Here is a 17,261-nt window from a genome sequence, read left to right as displayed (position 1 = left end):
CACTTCACCGCTACCTACATGTACACTGCTGCTACTGCTCACTTCACCGCTACCTACATGTACACTGCTTTATTATCTATGCATAGTCACTTCACCGCTACCTACATGTACACTGCTGCTACTCGCTGTTTATTATCTATGCATAGTCACTTCACCCCTACCTACATGTACACTGCTGCTACTCGCTGTTTATTATCTATGCATAGTCACTTCACCGCTACCTACATGTACAAATGACCTCGACTAACCTGTACCCCCGCACATTGACCCCCTGTATATAGCCTCGTTACTGTTATTTTACTGTGTTACTTTTTAATATTTTTTTACTTTCGTTTATTTGATAAATGTTTTCTTAAATCTTCTTGAACTGCACTGTTGGTTAAGAGCTTGTAAGTAAAGCATTTCACGGTAATGTCTACACTTGTGGTAATTGGCACAATTATTTTTGAAAAAATAAAAATAAAATCAAGTTTGATTTGATGTGTTCAGTATATATTCAGTATAAATTCCGTATGTACATATTCATATCCAGGGCTTAGAGGAATGTATCGGCTGTAACAAAAGAGAAAACATATTTGCTTATTTGGAATGATTTGTTATGTCATTCAGACATTGTTTGCCGGAATAAATAGTGTGGTGAATATTTATTCTAAACTGTGTTACCCACTCCAGTCAACAGATGGCGATGTGAGTATTTTAGGTGGCGCTTCTTGCGTGACGTCTAATCCTGTGTGACGGCACCGGATGTTTCATCAACAACAACAATTCAACCAACATAAAACTGAAACATTGAATCTCTGAATAATTGTATAACTAATATAATCAATCACAGTGTTTAAAACACAGCGCTCTTAATGTATGTACTAGTTGATTTAAACTTAATTATCTTGATAAATTTGCTACGGAGCCTACTAGCACCAGGGTAGTCGATAATGCTAGCTAGCTAACATCCCCGACCATGAACTCACAAAGTTACTCCCCCCCTGCTGAAGAAGAGGTCTGCTGGACGGAGAAACAAGCTCTTGGGCTGAACGTTGTCGTAAAAGAGGAAGATGATGATATTACAGTGAAAGGAGAGGAAGAAACATTCAGAATGAAAAAATATAAAATGGAGGCTATCACGTTGAAAGAAGAAGAGGATGTTGAAGTGAAAGAAGAGAAAATACTGTTTGTTGTGAAAAAGGAAGAGGGGATCCAGGCTGTCGCATTGAAAGAAGAGGAGACTGAATATCCGATTAACACAAGTGAGTACTGTCTTAACAACAGGGGCATAAACTATGCAGTTGTTGAACCAATATGTGGTTTTAAAGAAGCATTCTGGTGACTTCCATTTTAGTGTCGTTTGTAATTCAGAGTTCTCTCGTCAATTCCTCTCCGACGGAAGATCCTAGGATGATGAGTGATATGTCTGAAATCATATGACGGTAGAGAGCAAGCTACAACCCTCTGTTTTTTGCTTTTTTTTACCGATAGTCAAACTCTTCCCTTTACAGAGCCAAAAACAAGGCAATATGCTCCTTTCTGGCCCTCCCAGAGCTCTACATTGAAAGAGGACATCAGAAAGATACAGGAGGGATCTAACGTGGCACCCGTGAGTCCCAGACAGTTTGGTGGTGATGATGACGACGCCATTCAATGGAACGGAGAACCGGACATGAAGGATTGGTTTCCTAGCAACAGACTGGAGGCGGAGTCGGCTCCAGAGAAGCACAAGCCAGTGCAGAGGGAGGGTGGTGTGAGTATAGAATATAGGCTTATCCTATAAATTCATGAAAAACTAACTATGTGCTTTTTGGTTTATTTATTTATTTTTGCCTCTAACTTTCTCACTCGTCATTATTCACCATTAATTCAGGATTATCCGTAATCATTGTGGCATCCACATTAATGTAGAAGTGTTTAGAAACATATTATATTCTTATTTATATTAAAAGTGACTCCAAAATGATACAATACACTATTTACTATTAATTTATATTTGGCACGAAATGATCTGAAACACTACCAAAACAAAACAGAAAATGCATCCAACAAGTTTGTATATGCTTGATGTAATCATTGTGTGCTAGGAATATGGGACAAAATACGACACTTTTTACTACTTTTAATACACATAAAGGTGAATTTGTCCCAATACTTTTGGTCCCTTAAAATCAGGGGGACATTGTACAAAAAGTGGTGTACTTTCTAAATTGTTCACCTGATATGGATGAAAAATACCCTCAAATTAGACATGACAGTCTGCACTTTAACCTCATAGTCATTGTATCATTTCAAATCCAAAGTGCCGGAGTACAAAGACAAAACAACAACAACAGCATGTGTCACTGTCCCATTACTGTTGGAGCTCACTGTATGTAAACGTGGTTGGTAAATAGAGGTTCCTCCCCTTGGACTTTCTCCTCCAATTACAGCAGGAGGTTCCTCCCCTTGGACTTTCTCCTCCAATTACAGCAGGAGGTTCCTCCCCTTGGACTTTCTCCTCCAATTACAGCAGGAGGTTCCTCCCCTTGGACTTTCTCCTCCAATTACAGCAGGAGGTTCAGAGAATGAGAGGACTCAAGGGAAAGACTTTTGAGAATGTTAAACTCCTTGTCAGGTAGGAGAGTTTTTCCCACCCTAAATTGATTGTCTTTATTTTTTTGTGGTTTTCAGAACACATCTCACCCACACCCCTCCCCTGTCCCCGAGTCCCGGGTCGTGCCTCTCCCAGTAGCGCCTTAATGTGGGGTCTGAAGAGGGTGTCTGTGCGGCTGGTGGACTGCAGGAAAACAACGGGGCTGAGTGGAACTGTGAGAGAAGGAGAAGAGGGTGATTCAATGGCATCAAGTAAGAACAACGGTGTGTGATTAGATTGGATTAGACCAGGGGTTCCCAAACTTCTTCACTCGGGCCGGTGCCCCCTTCCAGTAATGGGGAACATCCCGCGCCCCCTCCCTCCCTCGGCACACACCGCGTCTTTCTATGGGCACAAACTGTTCACATCCCTCTTGTTTGGTTGAGAGAATATTGCAGGTTTCAAGCTATGCATGTTGTCATGGGGTGCTAACAAAATGTAGCTGTTTTAAAGCACATTTTCTTGTAATTCTATACATTTTGCCATGTCTAATGTGCACTCAAATTATTAGAAAATTACAATAATAATATATGGGGGGGGGGGGCAATATAAAAATATGTTAGCTTACATGGGCTAGTTGATCTGGACATTTCTGACTAATTATAAATAGCTTTCTAAGGTATGTAATGACTGACAAGATGAGGAACTGATGATGCAGTGCCCAATTTTTATATTGCACTTTGTGTATTTTACTATTACCACTTTCAAGAGTACGTTTAAAGCCGGACTGAGTTCCTTTAAAGTCCCGCGACCCCACTGGATTAGACTCCAATCTGCTTCTGTTACAGTTCATTTATTACGAAGGAGAGGGGGGGTGGGATATCACCGCTCAACAGAAATGGGGAACTAACAAATAAGCCCTGGACAACCACTAGGAAACAGGTGGGCTTTTAGGAGGGAGTCTCAAAGACACTCATGGGAGTGTAGGAAACAGGTGGGCTTTTAGGAGGGAGTCTCAAAGACACTCATGGGAGTGTAGGAAACAGGTGGGCTTTTAGGAGGGAGTCTCAAAGACACTCATGGGAGTGTAGGAAACAGGTGGGCTTTTAGGAGGGGGTCTCAAAGACACTCATGGGAGTGTAGGAAACAGGTGGGCTTTTAGGAGGGGTTCTCAAAGACACTCATGGGAGTGTATGAAACAGGTGGGCTTTTAGGACAGGAAACAGGTGGGCTTTTAGGAGGGGGTCTCAAAGACACTCATGGGAGTGTAGGAAACAGGTGGGCTTTTTGGACGGGTTCTCAAAGACACTCATGGGAGTGTCAGCTGGAAGCTGAAAAGCAACAAGAATCAGGGGCCTAATAAGTGCCCACTAAATTTCTCCCAGAAAAGGCAAACCAAACTAAAAACCCACAGCAACTTATAATATGGAGGTAAACACTGGTGGAGCAAACCACAGAGGAGAACACTGGTGGAGCAAACCACAGAGGTAAACACTGGTGGAGCAAACCACAGAGGAGAACACTGGTGGAGCAAACCACAGAGGAGAACACTGGTGGAGCAAACCACAGAGGACAACACTGGTGGAGGAAACCACAGAGGACAACACTGGTGGAGCAAACCACAGAGGAGAACACAATGGGAAAGATTTGTTTTGATCACACTCAGAGGAGGAGGATCTCAACCTCAGTAAAGCACTTCCAACGTCTCTCACGCCAACTGGAGCGCTGGGCCAGCCGCTCTTAAATATCAGCTGTGTCAGCACAGGTGAATCTAACGACTGACTAGCGAGACAACAGGTGCAACACATCCTGACCAACAAGAATGATTCCAATTAATCAAACAGAATCAACTTTGAATAATGAAATCAAGCAAAAGCCTATAACAGAGGACAACCTAACATCTCATAGCAGAAATACAAACACAAGCCTATAACAGAGGACAACCTAACATCTCATAGCAGAAATACAAACACAAGCCTATAACAGGGGACAACCTAACATCTCATAGCAGAAATACAAACACAAGCCTATAACAGAGGACAACCTAACATCTCATAGCAGAAATACAAACACAAGCCTATAACAGAGGACAACCTAACATCTCATAGCAGAAATACAAACACAAGCCTATAACAGGGGACAACCAAACACAAGCCTAACATCTCATAGCAGAAATACAAACACAAGCCTATAACAGGGGACAACCTAACATCTCATAGCAGAAATACAAAGCACAAGCCTAACATAACAGAAATACAAACACAAGCCTATAACAGGGGACAACCTAACATCTCATAGCAGAAATACAAACACAAGCCTATAACAGGGGACAACCTAACATCTCATAGCAGAAATACAATCACAAGCCTGTTAGACATGTTTGAGTTCTAACCCAGCTAATATTTGAAAGGATGTCTGTGTTCCTTGTAGTAATAAGTGGCTAAATGTTTCATGTCTGAATTTCTTTGAATTGATTTGAATTACATTCTACTTCCGTCAATTCAAATTTAATTCAAATTCTGCTTATTGTGGGGTGTAGCCAATTGAAATTAGAATTTCAATTCATGGGTTGAATTGAATTACTGTTCAGAAATTCTAAATGAACCCCAACCCCCCATGTGAGACTCTCCGTAAACCAGACATGATACAGACAACATCTTGTTGTCATTATACTGTCAGACCTGGGATCTGTAAACCAGACATGATACAAACAACATCTTGTTGTCATTATACTGTCAGACCTGGGATCTGTAAACCAGACAACATCTTGTTGTCATTATACTGTCAGACCTGGGATCTGTAAACCAGACAACATCTTGTTGTCATTATACTGTCAGACCTGGGATCTGTAAACCAGACAACATCTTGTTGTCATTATACTGTCAGACCTGGGATCTGTAAACCAGACAACATCTTGTTGCCGTTATACTGTCAGACCTGGGATCTGTAAACCAGACATGACACAGACAACATCTTGTTGTCATTATTCTGCTTATAACGGGCTCTAAAATATGGAGTATGTCTAGATTCAGAAATGCAATTCATTTTTCACATTCATTTATTCAACATAATAGTAGGCTCAGAAGTATCCTTTTTTGATTTGGTTAAATAATAGACATGTTGTTTTAAATAATACACTCTTCTTGTACGTTACATTTAATTTCCAGAGAGGCGTTTTGGAGACCCGGCCTACCCTGTATTTCTCACAACATGTCATCCATAGAAGGGTTCTTTGGAGGAAGGATTGTTGACATCTATTTGGCATTTGTATCTTAAAGCATATATCTTTAATATAATTGAGAAATAATTACTTGAAGTTACAATATTTGTGAGATTTTAAGGCCTTACCTAGGCCTCCTTTAAGACTCCATAATGTTTAATCTGTAGGTGCTACAGTCCTCCTTTAAGACTCCATAATGTTTCATCATTAGATGCTACAGGCCTCCTTTAAGACTCCATAATGTTTCATCATTAGATGCTACAGTCCTCCTTTAAGACTCCATAATGTTTCATCATTAGGTGCTACAGTCCTCCTTTAAGACTCCATAATGTTTCATCATTAGATGCTACAGTCCTCCTTTAAGACTCCATAATGTTTCATCATTAGATGCTACAGGCCTCCTTTAAGACTCCATAATGTTTCATCATTAGATGCTACAGTCCTCCTTTAAGACTCCATAATGTTTCATCATTAGGTGCTACAGTCCTCCTTTAAGAATCCATAATGTTTCATCATTAGGTGCTACAGTCCTCCTTTAAGACTCCACAATGTTTCATCTGCAGGTGATACAAAGAGAGAGAGAAAAAAAGGGTCATATGAAGCTTTACTATAATATGTGAGGTGTTATTTATGAACATTGAAAAATAGAAATACACATTGAAAATATAACAGGTTTGATTTAGCACATTAAAATATATAATATAATATAATAATATACTCTACGGGCATATCAATGTTACAGAGTGGGATATAATATGTGCTTTACTTGAATAGGATTGAAAATATAACTGGTTTGATCTGCACATTAAAATATATCCAATATAATTTACCAACAGAATGAATGTGAAAATGGATTCAAAAAGCTCACCTTCTGCTGGTGATCTGCTACTTGTAGAGTTACGATCCAATCGGTAAAGCTTTACCAACAGAATGAATGTGAAAATGGATTCAAAAAGCTCAACTTCTGCTGGTGATTTGCAAGATGTTTTAATGATACAAGTAAATGGAGGGCTATGATTGGTTACATGGCCTACTGGGCCATACCACCAATTCATTGCCTTTTGAGAAGTATAATTTGTATAAAAATAAATATATGATTTTTACAAAAATGTCCATTCTGTCACGTTCAGCTTCATAAAAAACTAGTTTTCTTATTTATGTTTTTTTTTGTCCAGTAAAGGAATTGTTAAAGGGATCCTGGCATTTTTATCTACTTTCCCAGAGTCAGACCAACACTTGGATACCATGTTTCAGCTGTGTTGTGAAGGAAGTTGGAGGTAGTTTCAGTAGCCAATTCAAACCAGGATATGACTTCCAGTCATTGCACTAACGCTCGTTGCCAGAATCTCACAATATCCCTTTTAAAGCCACAGTGTAAGATGTTTACCATCAAAGAGTGGGCCACCAACAAAACATTATTATCAATGGATCAAATGCAGCCAATGACATTGATTTAAATACTGTAGTCCTCTATCTATTATGATAGAGCTCTGTTCAGCCTAAAAAACATGACATTATCTATTGTTATAGAGCTCTGCTCAGCCTAAAAAACATGACATTCCATGACGGCAAGATTCGAGTTGGAACTCTACATAATCTTTTTTTTTTTTTTACTGTCCCCAGGTTATTGAGGGATCTGATTTAGATTAAACTTCATAGCAAGACAGTTGTGTCATATGGAGATTTAATTGAGGTCTCGATTTAAATAAACACTCTGGGTTTGTCTTTGGCAGGAGAAAGACCAGACTCAGAGGAGCCAGAGACATCAGCAAGACGACACCACTGCTCGCAGTGTGGAAAGAGTTTTACCCGGCTATTACACGTGAAAAGACATGAGAAGACACACACAGGAGAAAAGCCCTTCCACTGCTCCCATTGTGGACAGAGTTTTACCAGGTTATATAGCCTGAAAAGACATGAAAGGACACACACAGGAGAAAAGCCTTTCCACTGCTCCCAGTGTGGAAAGAGTTTTACCCGTTTATGGCACTTGAACATGCATGAGAGAAGGCACACAGGAGAGAAGCCTCACGGCTGCTCCGATTGTGGAAAGACTTTTACCCAATCATGGCACCTGAAAATGCATAAGAGAATGCACACAGGAGAAAAGCCCTTCCCCTGCTCCCATTGTGGAAAGAGTTTTGCCCAGTTAGGGAGCCAGAAAGAACATGAAAGAGTACACTCTGGAGAAAAACCCTTCCAGTGCTCTCATTGTGGAAAGAATTTTACCTGGATAGGGAACCTGAAAACTCACGAGAGGACACATACAGGAGAGAAGCCTTTCCACTGCTCCTTGTGTGGAAAGAGTTTTACTCAGGTAGGGGGGCTGATCAAACATAAGAGAATACACAAAGGAGAGAAGCCTTTCCACTGCTCCATGTGTGGAAAGAGTTTTACTCAGTTATGGACTTTAAAAACACATCAGTGGACACATACAGAAGAAAAGCCTCACACCTGCTCCCAGTGTGGAAAGGGTTTTGTTACGTTACGGGGCCTGAAAAAGCATGAGAGAATACATACAGGGGAGGAGAAGCCTTATCAATGCTCTCATCGTGGGAAAGGTTTCGGACGATCAGGGTATCTAAAAGTTCATGAAAGAATACACACTGAAGAGAAACCATATCAATGCTCCCAGTGTGAAAATACATTCTTCTCACCAGGGGACCTGAAAAAACATGAGAGAACACACTCTGTAGAGAGGCCTTTCCAATGTTCCCAGTGTGGAAAGAGATTTATTCAGTCATCGCATCTGAAAGAGCACACAAGAATACACACAGGAGAAAATCCATTCCAATGCTCTCATTGTGGAAAGGGTTTTAACAGGTTAAGGAGACTGAAAACACATGAGATGACACACAGAAAAATAGCTTTTCCACTGCTCCCAGTGTGGAGAGTTTCACCCAATCAAGATACCTGAAAAAGCATGCGCTAACACACTCTGCAGAGAAGCCTTGGAAGAGAGAAGGTAATCCACTGCTCCCATTGGGGAAAAATATTTACCTAGTTAGGGAACCTGAAAGACCATGGACCCCACACTGGGGAGTTGCCTTACATCTGCTCCCAGTGTGGAAAGAGAGATTTCACATAAACACAGGCAGTTTAGCTAGGTAGTTGGCTAGGTAATTAAACTAGCTAGCTGGCTAGGTAGTTAAGTTAGCTAGCAGAGAGAACAGTCTATGACTAGGGTGCCTGGAGTCTTTGACAATTTTTGGGCCTTCCTCTGACACCGCCTGCTATAGAGGTCCACTGCCTGGTATAGAGGTCATGACGTGCCCTTGGGAGGGGGGAATCATAACCCCCTCTCGCTCTCTCTCTCTCCACAGTTCTATGACGGTCTTAAGTACTCTGTTTCTGGGTCTGTAGAATTGGAATTGGAATATGTGACTGTGGGACACAGGGAGAGACTTGGCTGAACTTTATCATTCAAAAGGTTGAATGATGAAACCGTATTTCTGTAAATCCGGACAGTTCGAATGGTCGGTGGGAAATCAAGGAATGACGAATTTGCTTCCTTTGGTGACCTCATTAAAGACAGGAGACCCACATTACTGTATGTTTGTTTCCTTTGGTGACCTCATTAAAGACAGGAGACCCACATTACTCTGTTTGTTTCCTTTGGTGACCTCATTAAAGACAGGAGACCCACATTACTCTGTCTGTTTCCTTTGGTGACCTCATTAAAGACAGGAGACCCACATTACTGTATGTTTGCTTCCTTTGGTGACCTCATTAAAGACAGGAGACCCACATTACTGTATGTTTGTTTCCTTTGGTGACCTCATTAAAGACAGGAGACCCACATTACTGTATGTTTGTTTCCTTTGGTGACCTCATTAAAGACAGGAGACCCACATTACTCTGTTTGTTTCCTTTGGTGACCTCATTAAAGACAGGAGACCCACATTACTGTATGTTTGTTTCCTTTGGTGACCTCATTAAAGACAGGAGACCCACATTACTGTATGTTTGTTTCCTTTGGTGACCTCATTAAAGACAGGAGACCCACATTACTCTGTTTGTTTCCTTTGGTGACCTCATTAAAGACAGGAGACCCACATTACTCTGTTTGTTTCCTTTGGTGACCTCATTAAAGACAGGAGACCCACATTACTGTATGTTTGTTTCCTTTGGTGACCTCATTAAAGACAGGAGACCCACATTACTGTATGTTTGTTTCCTTTGGTGACCTCATTAAAGACAGGAGACCCACATTACTGTATGTTTGTTTCCTTTGGTGACCTCATTAAAGACAGGAGACCCACATTACTCTGTTTGTTTCCTTTGGTGACCTCATTAAAGACAGGAGACCCACATTACTCTGTTTGTTTCCTTTGGTGACCTCATTAAAGACAGGAGACCCACATTACTGTATGTTTGTTTCCTTTGGTGACCTCATTAAAGACAGGAGACCCACATTACTCTGTTTGTTTCCTTTGGTGACCTCATTAAAGACAGGAGACCCACATTACTCTGTTTGTTTCCTTTGGTGACCTCATTAAAGACAGGAGACCCACATTACTCTGTTTGCTTCCTTTGGTGACCTCATTAAAGACAGGAGACCCACATTACTCTGTTTGTTTCCTTTGGTGACCTCATTAAAGACAGGAGACCCACATTACTCTGTTTGTTTCCTTTGGTGACCTCATTAAAGACAGGAGACCCACATTACTCTGTTTGTTTCCTTTGGTGACCTCATTAAAGACAGGAGACCCACATTACTGTATGTTTGTTTCCTTTGGTGACCTCATTAAAGACAGACAGACCCACATTACTCTGTTTGTTTCCTTTGGTGACCTCATTAAAGACAGGAGACCCACATTACTCTGTTTGTTTCCTTTGGTGACCTCATTAAAGACAGGAGACCCACATTACTCTGTTTGTTTCCTTTGGTGACCTCATTAAAGACAGGAGACCCACATTACTGTATGTTTGTTTCCTTTGGTGACCTCATTAAAGACAGGAGACCCACATTACTCTGTTTGTTTCCTTTGGTGACCTTACTCTGTTAAAGACAGGAGACCCACATTACTCTGTTTGTTTCCTTTGGTGACCTCATTAAAGACAGGAGACCCACATTACTCTGTTTGTTTCCTTTGGTGACCTCATTAAAGACAGGAGACCCACATTACTGTATGTTTGTTTCCTTTGGTGACCTCATTAAAGACAGGAGACCCACATTACTCTGTTTGTTTCCTTTGGTGACCTCATTAAAGACAGGAGACCCACATTACTCTGTTTGTTTCCTTTGGTGACCTCATTAAAGACAGGAGACCCACATTACTCTGTTTGTTTCCTTTGGTGACCTCATTAAAGACAGGAGACCCACATTACTGTATGTTTGTTTCCTTTGGTGACCTCATTAAAGACAGGAGACCCACATTACTCTGTTTGTTTCCTTTGGTGACCTCATTAAAGACAGGAGACCCACATTACTCTGTTTGTTTCCTTTGGTGACCTCATTAAAGACAGGAGACCCACATTACTCTGTTTGTTTCCTTTGGTGACCTCATTAAAGACAGGAGACCCACATTACTGTATGTTTGTTTCCTTTGGTGACCTCATTAAAGACAGGAGACCCACATTACTCTGTTTGTTTCCTTTGGTGACCTCATTAAAGACAGGAGACCCACATTACTGTATGTTTGTTTCCTTTGGTGACCTCATTAAAGACAGGAGACCCACATTACTCTGTTTGTTTCCTTCGGTGACCTCATTAAAGACAGGAGACCCACATTACTCTGTTTGTTTCCTTTGGTGACCTCATTAAAGACAGGAGACCCACATTACTCTGTTTGTTTCCTTTGGTGACCTCATTAAAGACAGGAGACCCACATTACTCTGTTTGTTTCCTTTGGTGACCTCATTAAAGACAGGAGACCCACATTACTCTGTTTGTTTCCTTTGGTGACCTCATTAAAGACAGGAGACCCACATTACTCTGTTTGCTTCCTTTGGTGACCTCATTAAAGACAGGAGACCCACATTACTCTGTTTGTTTCCTTTGGTGACCTCATTAAAGACAGGAGACCCACATTACTCTGTTTGTTTCCTTTGGTGACCTCATTAAAGACAGGAGACCCACATTACTCTGTTTGTTTCCTTTGGTGACCTCATTAAAGACAGGAGACCCACATTACTGTGTTTGTTTCCTTTGGTGACCTCATTAAAGACAGGAGACCCACATTACTGTATGTTTGTTTCCTTTGGTGACCTCATTAAAGACAGGAGACCCACATTACTGTATGTTTGTTTCCTTTGGTGACCTCATTAAAGACAGGAGACCCACATTACTCTATGTTTGTTTCCTTTGGTGACCTCATTAAAGACAGGAGACCCACATTACTCTGTTTGTTTCCTTTGGTGACCTCATTAAAGACAGGAGACCCACATTACTCTGTTTGTTTCCTTTGATGACCTCATTAAAGACAGGAGACCCACATTACTCTGTTTGTTTCCTTTGGTGACCTCATTAAAGACAGGAGACCCACATTACTCTGTTTGTTTCCTTTGGTGACCTCATTAAAGACAGGAGACCCACATTACTGTATGTTTGTTTCCTTTGGTGACCTCATTAAAGACAGGAGACCCACATTACTGTATGTTTGTTTCCTTTGGTGACCTCATTAAAGACAGGAGACCCACATTACTCTATGTTTGTTTCCTTTGGTGACCTCATTAAAGACAGGAGACCCACATTACTCTGTTTGTTTCCTTTGGTGACCTCATTAAAGACAGGAGACCCACATTACTCTGTTTGTTTCCTTTGATGACCTCATTAAAGACAGGAGACCCACATTACTGTATGTTTGTTTCCTTTGGTGACCTCATTAAAGACAGGAGACCCACATTACTCTGTTTGTTTCCTTTGGTGACCTCATTAAAGACAGGAGACCCACATTACTCTGTTTGTTTCCTTTGGTGACCTCATTAAAGACAGGAGACCCACATTACTGTATGTTTGCTTCCTTTGGTGACCTCATTAAAGACAGGAGACCCACATTACTGTATGTTTGTTTCCTTTGGTGACCTCATTAAAGACAGGAGACCCACATTACTGTATGTTTGTTTCCTTTGGTGACCTCATTAAAGACAGGAGACCCACATTACTCTGTTTGTTTCCTTTGGTGACCTCATTAAAGACAGGAGACCCACATTACTGTATGTTTGTTTCCTTTGGTGACCTCATTAAAGACAGGAGACCCACATTACTGTATGTTTGTTTCCTTTGGTGACCTCATTAAAGACAGGAGACCCACATTACTCTGTTTGTTTCCTTTGGTGACCTCATTAAAGACAGGAGACCCACATTACTCTGTTTGTTTCCTTTGGTGACCTCATTAAAGACAGGAGACCCACATTACTGTATGTTTGTTTCCTTTGGTGACCTCATTAAAGACAGGAGACCCACATTACTGTATGTTTGTTTCCTTTGGTGACCTCATTAAAGACAGGAGACCCACATTACTGTATGTTTGTTTCCTTTGGTGACCTCATTAAAGACAGGAGACCCACATTACTCTGTTTGTTTCCTTTGGTGACCTCATTAAAGACAGGAGACCCACATTACTCTGTTTGTTTCCTTTGGTGACCTCATTAAAGACAGGAGACCCACATTACTGTATGTTTGTTTCCTTTGGTGACCTCATTAAAGACAGGAGACCCACATTACTCTGTTTGTTTCCTTTGGTGACCTCATTAAAGACAGGAGACCCACATTACTCTGTTTGTTTCCTTTGGTGACCTCATTAAAGACAGGAGACCCACATTACTCTGTTTGCTTCCTTTGGTGACCTCATTAAAGACAGGAGACCCACATTACTCTGTTTGTTTCCTTTGGTGACCTCATTAAAGACAGGAGACCCACATTACTCTGTTTGTTTCCTTTGGTGACCTCATTAAAGACAGGAGACCCACATTACTCTGTTTGTTTCCTTTGGTGACCTCATTAAAGACAGGAGACCCACATTACTGTATGTTTGTTTCCTTTGGTGACCTCATTAAAGACAGGAGACCCACATTACTCTGTTTGTTTCCTTTGGTGACCTCATTAAAGACAGGAGACCCACATTACTCTGTTTGTTTCCTTTGGTGACCTCATTAAAGACAGGAGACCCACATTACTCTGTTTGTTTCCTTTGGTGACCTCATTAAAGACAGGAGACCCACATTACTGTATGTTTGTTTCCTTTGGTGACCTCATTAAAGACAGGAGACCCACATTACTCTGTTTGTTTCCTTTGGTGACCTCATTAAAGACAGGAGACCCACATTACTCTGTTTGTTTCCTTTGGTGACCTCATTAAAGACAGGAGACCCACATTACTCTGTTTGTTTCCTTTGGTGACCTCATTAAAGACAGGAGACCCACATTACTGTATGTTTGTTTCCTTTGGTGACCTCATTAAAGACAGGAGACCCACATTACTCTGTTTGTTTCCTTTGGTGACCTCATTAAAGACAGGAGACCCACATTACTCTGTTTGTTTCCTTTGGTGACCTCATTAAAGACAGGAGACCCACATTACTCTGTTTGTTTCCTTTGGTGACCTCATTAAAGACAGGAGACCCACATTACTGTATGTTTGTTTCCTTTGGTGACCTCATTAAAGACAGGAGACCCACATTACTCTGTTTGTTTCCTTTGGTGACCTCATTAAAGACAGGAGACCCACATTACTCTGTTTGTTTCCTTTGGTGACCTCATTAAAGACAGGAGACCCACATTACTCTGTTTGTTTCCTTTGGTGACCTCATTAAAGACAGGAGACCCACATTACTGTATGTTTGTTTCCTTTGGTGACCTCATTAAAGACAGGAGACCCACATTACTCTGTTTGTTTCCTTTGGTGACCTCATTAAAGACAGGAGACCCACATTACTGTATGTTTGTTTCCTTTGGTGACCTCATTAAAGACAGGAGACCCACATTACTCTGTTTGTTTCCTTTGGTGACCTCATTAAAGACAGGAGACCCACATTACTCTGTTTGTTTCCTTTGGTGACCTCATTAAAGACAGGAGACCCACATTACTCTGTTTGTTTCCTTTGGTGACCTCATTAAAGACAGGAGACCCACATTACTCTGTTTGTTTCCTTTGGTGACCTCATTAAAGACAGGAGACCCACATTACTCTGTTTGTTTCCTTTGGTGACCTCATTAAAGACAGGAGACCCACATTACTCTGTTTGCTTCCTTTGGTGACCTCATTAAAGACAGGAGACCCACATTACTCTGTTTGTTTCCTTTGGTGACCTCATTAAAGACAGGAGACCCACATTACTCTGTTTGTTTCCTTTGGTGACCTCATTAAAGACAGGAGACCCACATTACTCTGTTTGTTTCCTTTGGTGACCTCATTAAAGACAGGAGACCCACATTACTGTGTTTGTTTCCTTTGGTGACCTCATTAAAGACAGGAGACCCACATTACTGTATGTTTGTTTCCTTTGGTGACCTCATTAAAGACAGGAGACCCACATTACTGTATGTTTGTTTCCTTTGGTGACCTCATTAAAGACAGGAGACCCACATTACTCTATGTTTGTTTCCTTTGGTGACCTCATTAAAGACAGGAGACCCACATTACTCTGTTTGTTTCCTTTGGTGACCTCATTAAAGACAGGAGACCCACATTACTCTGTTTGTTTCCTTTGATGACCTCATTAAAGACAGGAGACCCACATTACTCTGTTTGTTTCCTTTGGTGACCTCATTAAAGACAGGAGACCCACATTACTCTGTTTGTTTCCTTTGGTGACCTCATTAAAGACAGGAGACCCACATTACTGTATGTTTGTTTCCTTTGGTGACCTCATTAAAGACAGGAGACCCACATTACTGTATGTTTGTTTCCTTTGGTGACCTCATTAAAGACAGGAGACCCACATTACTCTATGTTTGTTTCCTTTGGTGACCTCATTAAAGACAGGAGACCCACATTACTCTGTTTGTTTCCTTTGGTGACCTCATTAAAGACAGGAGACCCACATTACTCTGTTTGTTTCCTTTGATGACCTCATTAAAGACAGGAGACCCACATTACTCTGTTTGTTTCCTTTGGTGACCTCATTAAAGACAGGAGACCCACATTACTGTATGTTTGTTTGTATACACTTCTCAACTATGGGGTTTGTATCTGAATGTTGTATAAAATAAATGATCAAGCATAAGAATACTTTTGAAAAGATAACAAGATAACAAATGAGAATTGTTTGTCATAACTTATGATCAGGCAGTGGCCACGCCTGACCCCCCCCCCGTGAGCACAGACATTTACAATGGCGTCGTGGAACGCCCCTTCTCTACTCCAGTATAAGACCCACTTCGGACTAAATTTACATTCAACAAAAACATCCCGGGTTACTGCTGGTGTGTGAAGTGGTTCTAGCTGTGACCTGAATCATCGACCATTGAGATCATAGAGCATGGAGCGGTTGTGACATGGTTGGTAATTTTAAATACAGACCAGAGGACGTAGGGACTCAGTCCATACTTTACAAATGGTTAAGAAGAAAATCTCTACAAAACTGAACACTACGTATTCAGTCTGCAGCTGTTTGAGTACCTTAGTCTGGTAAACGCGACGGATCGAACGACGAATGGTACTCTGAAAGATCCATTCTGGAGAACATTTCACTATCGAACAACCATTGGTACGCCTGACGTATCCATTATAACAAGCTACAACTACGAAACACTTTGATCTCTGGTGGACAAACCAGAGACTTTCTGTCGACTGATTCAGCAGACGGACCGGCGATCACAGAGAGTGACAACAAAGCTATAAACTCGTAAATATGTAAATTGCCATTTAATTTTTCGAATGAGCAGCTGTTCATGTGCAAAAGGGTTGGCATTTCCATGAGCGTGGTTATTAACCGTATGTACATGGGTCCACTTTGTTTGCCCCCACTCTTTATCGGTCCCCACCCCTTTCCTTTGTCTACCAAGCCGTCATATCAGTTTAGTCCCCTAGGGACTTTTCAGTGTATCATGTGAGTAACCAATGTATAACCTGTCCTGTATGTGTCTTTATGTAATTCTGTGTGATTTATTTAGTTAGTTAGTAAATAAATCATTACGCCAATTTGAATATCGCTGATTCATAATTTATGCTAGGGTTCGTGCAGATATTCAAGGGGTTTTGCGAAATTTTGAATATGACTGAGGTAATAATACATAAATAAGTGACTAATCGATAAGATATGAAAATATCTGAAGAGAGTTCAATTTGGGAAATTGTAACTCGTTAAACAACATTTTCCTGTGGTGCCCCTGACTCCCTAGTTAATTTCTATTCCGTGATTAGTTTAATCACATGACATGAAGTTAATTTCTTTGCCACATTTTTTGCAGATTTACTTTAGTGCCTTTTACCAAACTTTTTGATGAATATTTATATTCTGTACAAGCTTCCTTCTTTTCACTCTGTCATTTAGGTTTGTCTTGTGGAGTTACTTCAAATAGTCTTGTGGAGTTACTTC

The 17,261-nt window shown here is 40.9% G+C and overlaps 1 protein-coding gene across 2 annotated transcripts; it reads left to right on the top strand.

Moving 5' to 3' along the window:
* The first annotated feature begins 752 nt into the window (after positions 1-752).
* Positions 753-9,414, top strand: LOC124002706 (zinc finger protein 883-like). Of its 2 annotated transcripts, none has more exons than XM_046310385.1 (4): positions 753-1,244; positions 1,494-1,733; positions 2,656-2,829; positions 7,511-9,414. In XM_046310385.1, exons 1-4 carry the CDS (start codon positions 959-961, stop codon positions 8,692-8,694), a joined length of 1,884 nt encoding a protein of 627 aa, XP_046166341.1. In that variant the 5' UTR covers positions 753-958; the 3' UTR covers positions 8,695-9,414. The 2 variants fall into 2 exon arrangements, with proteins under 2 accessions (XP_046166341.1, XP_046166340.1); XM_046310384.1 differs by having other exon boundaries at positions 2,656-2,841.
* The last annotated feature ends 7,847 nt before the right edge of the window (positions 9,415-17,261 follow it).

This window comes from Oncorhynchus gorbuscha, linkage group LG18, assembly GCF_021184085.1.
Source record: "Oncorhynchus gorbuscha isolate QuinsamMale2020 ecotype Even-year linkage group LG18, OgorEven_v1.0, whole genome shotgun sequence".
Lineage (NCBI taxonomy): Eukaryota > Metazoa > Chordata > Actinopteri > Salmoniformes > Salmonidae > Oncorhynchus > Oncorhynchus gorbuscha.
The sequence above is the reverse complement of the archived record's forward strand: the minus strand, read 5'-3'. Positions and strand labels throughout refer to the sequence as shown.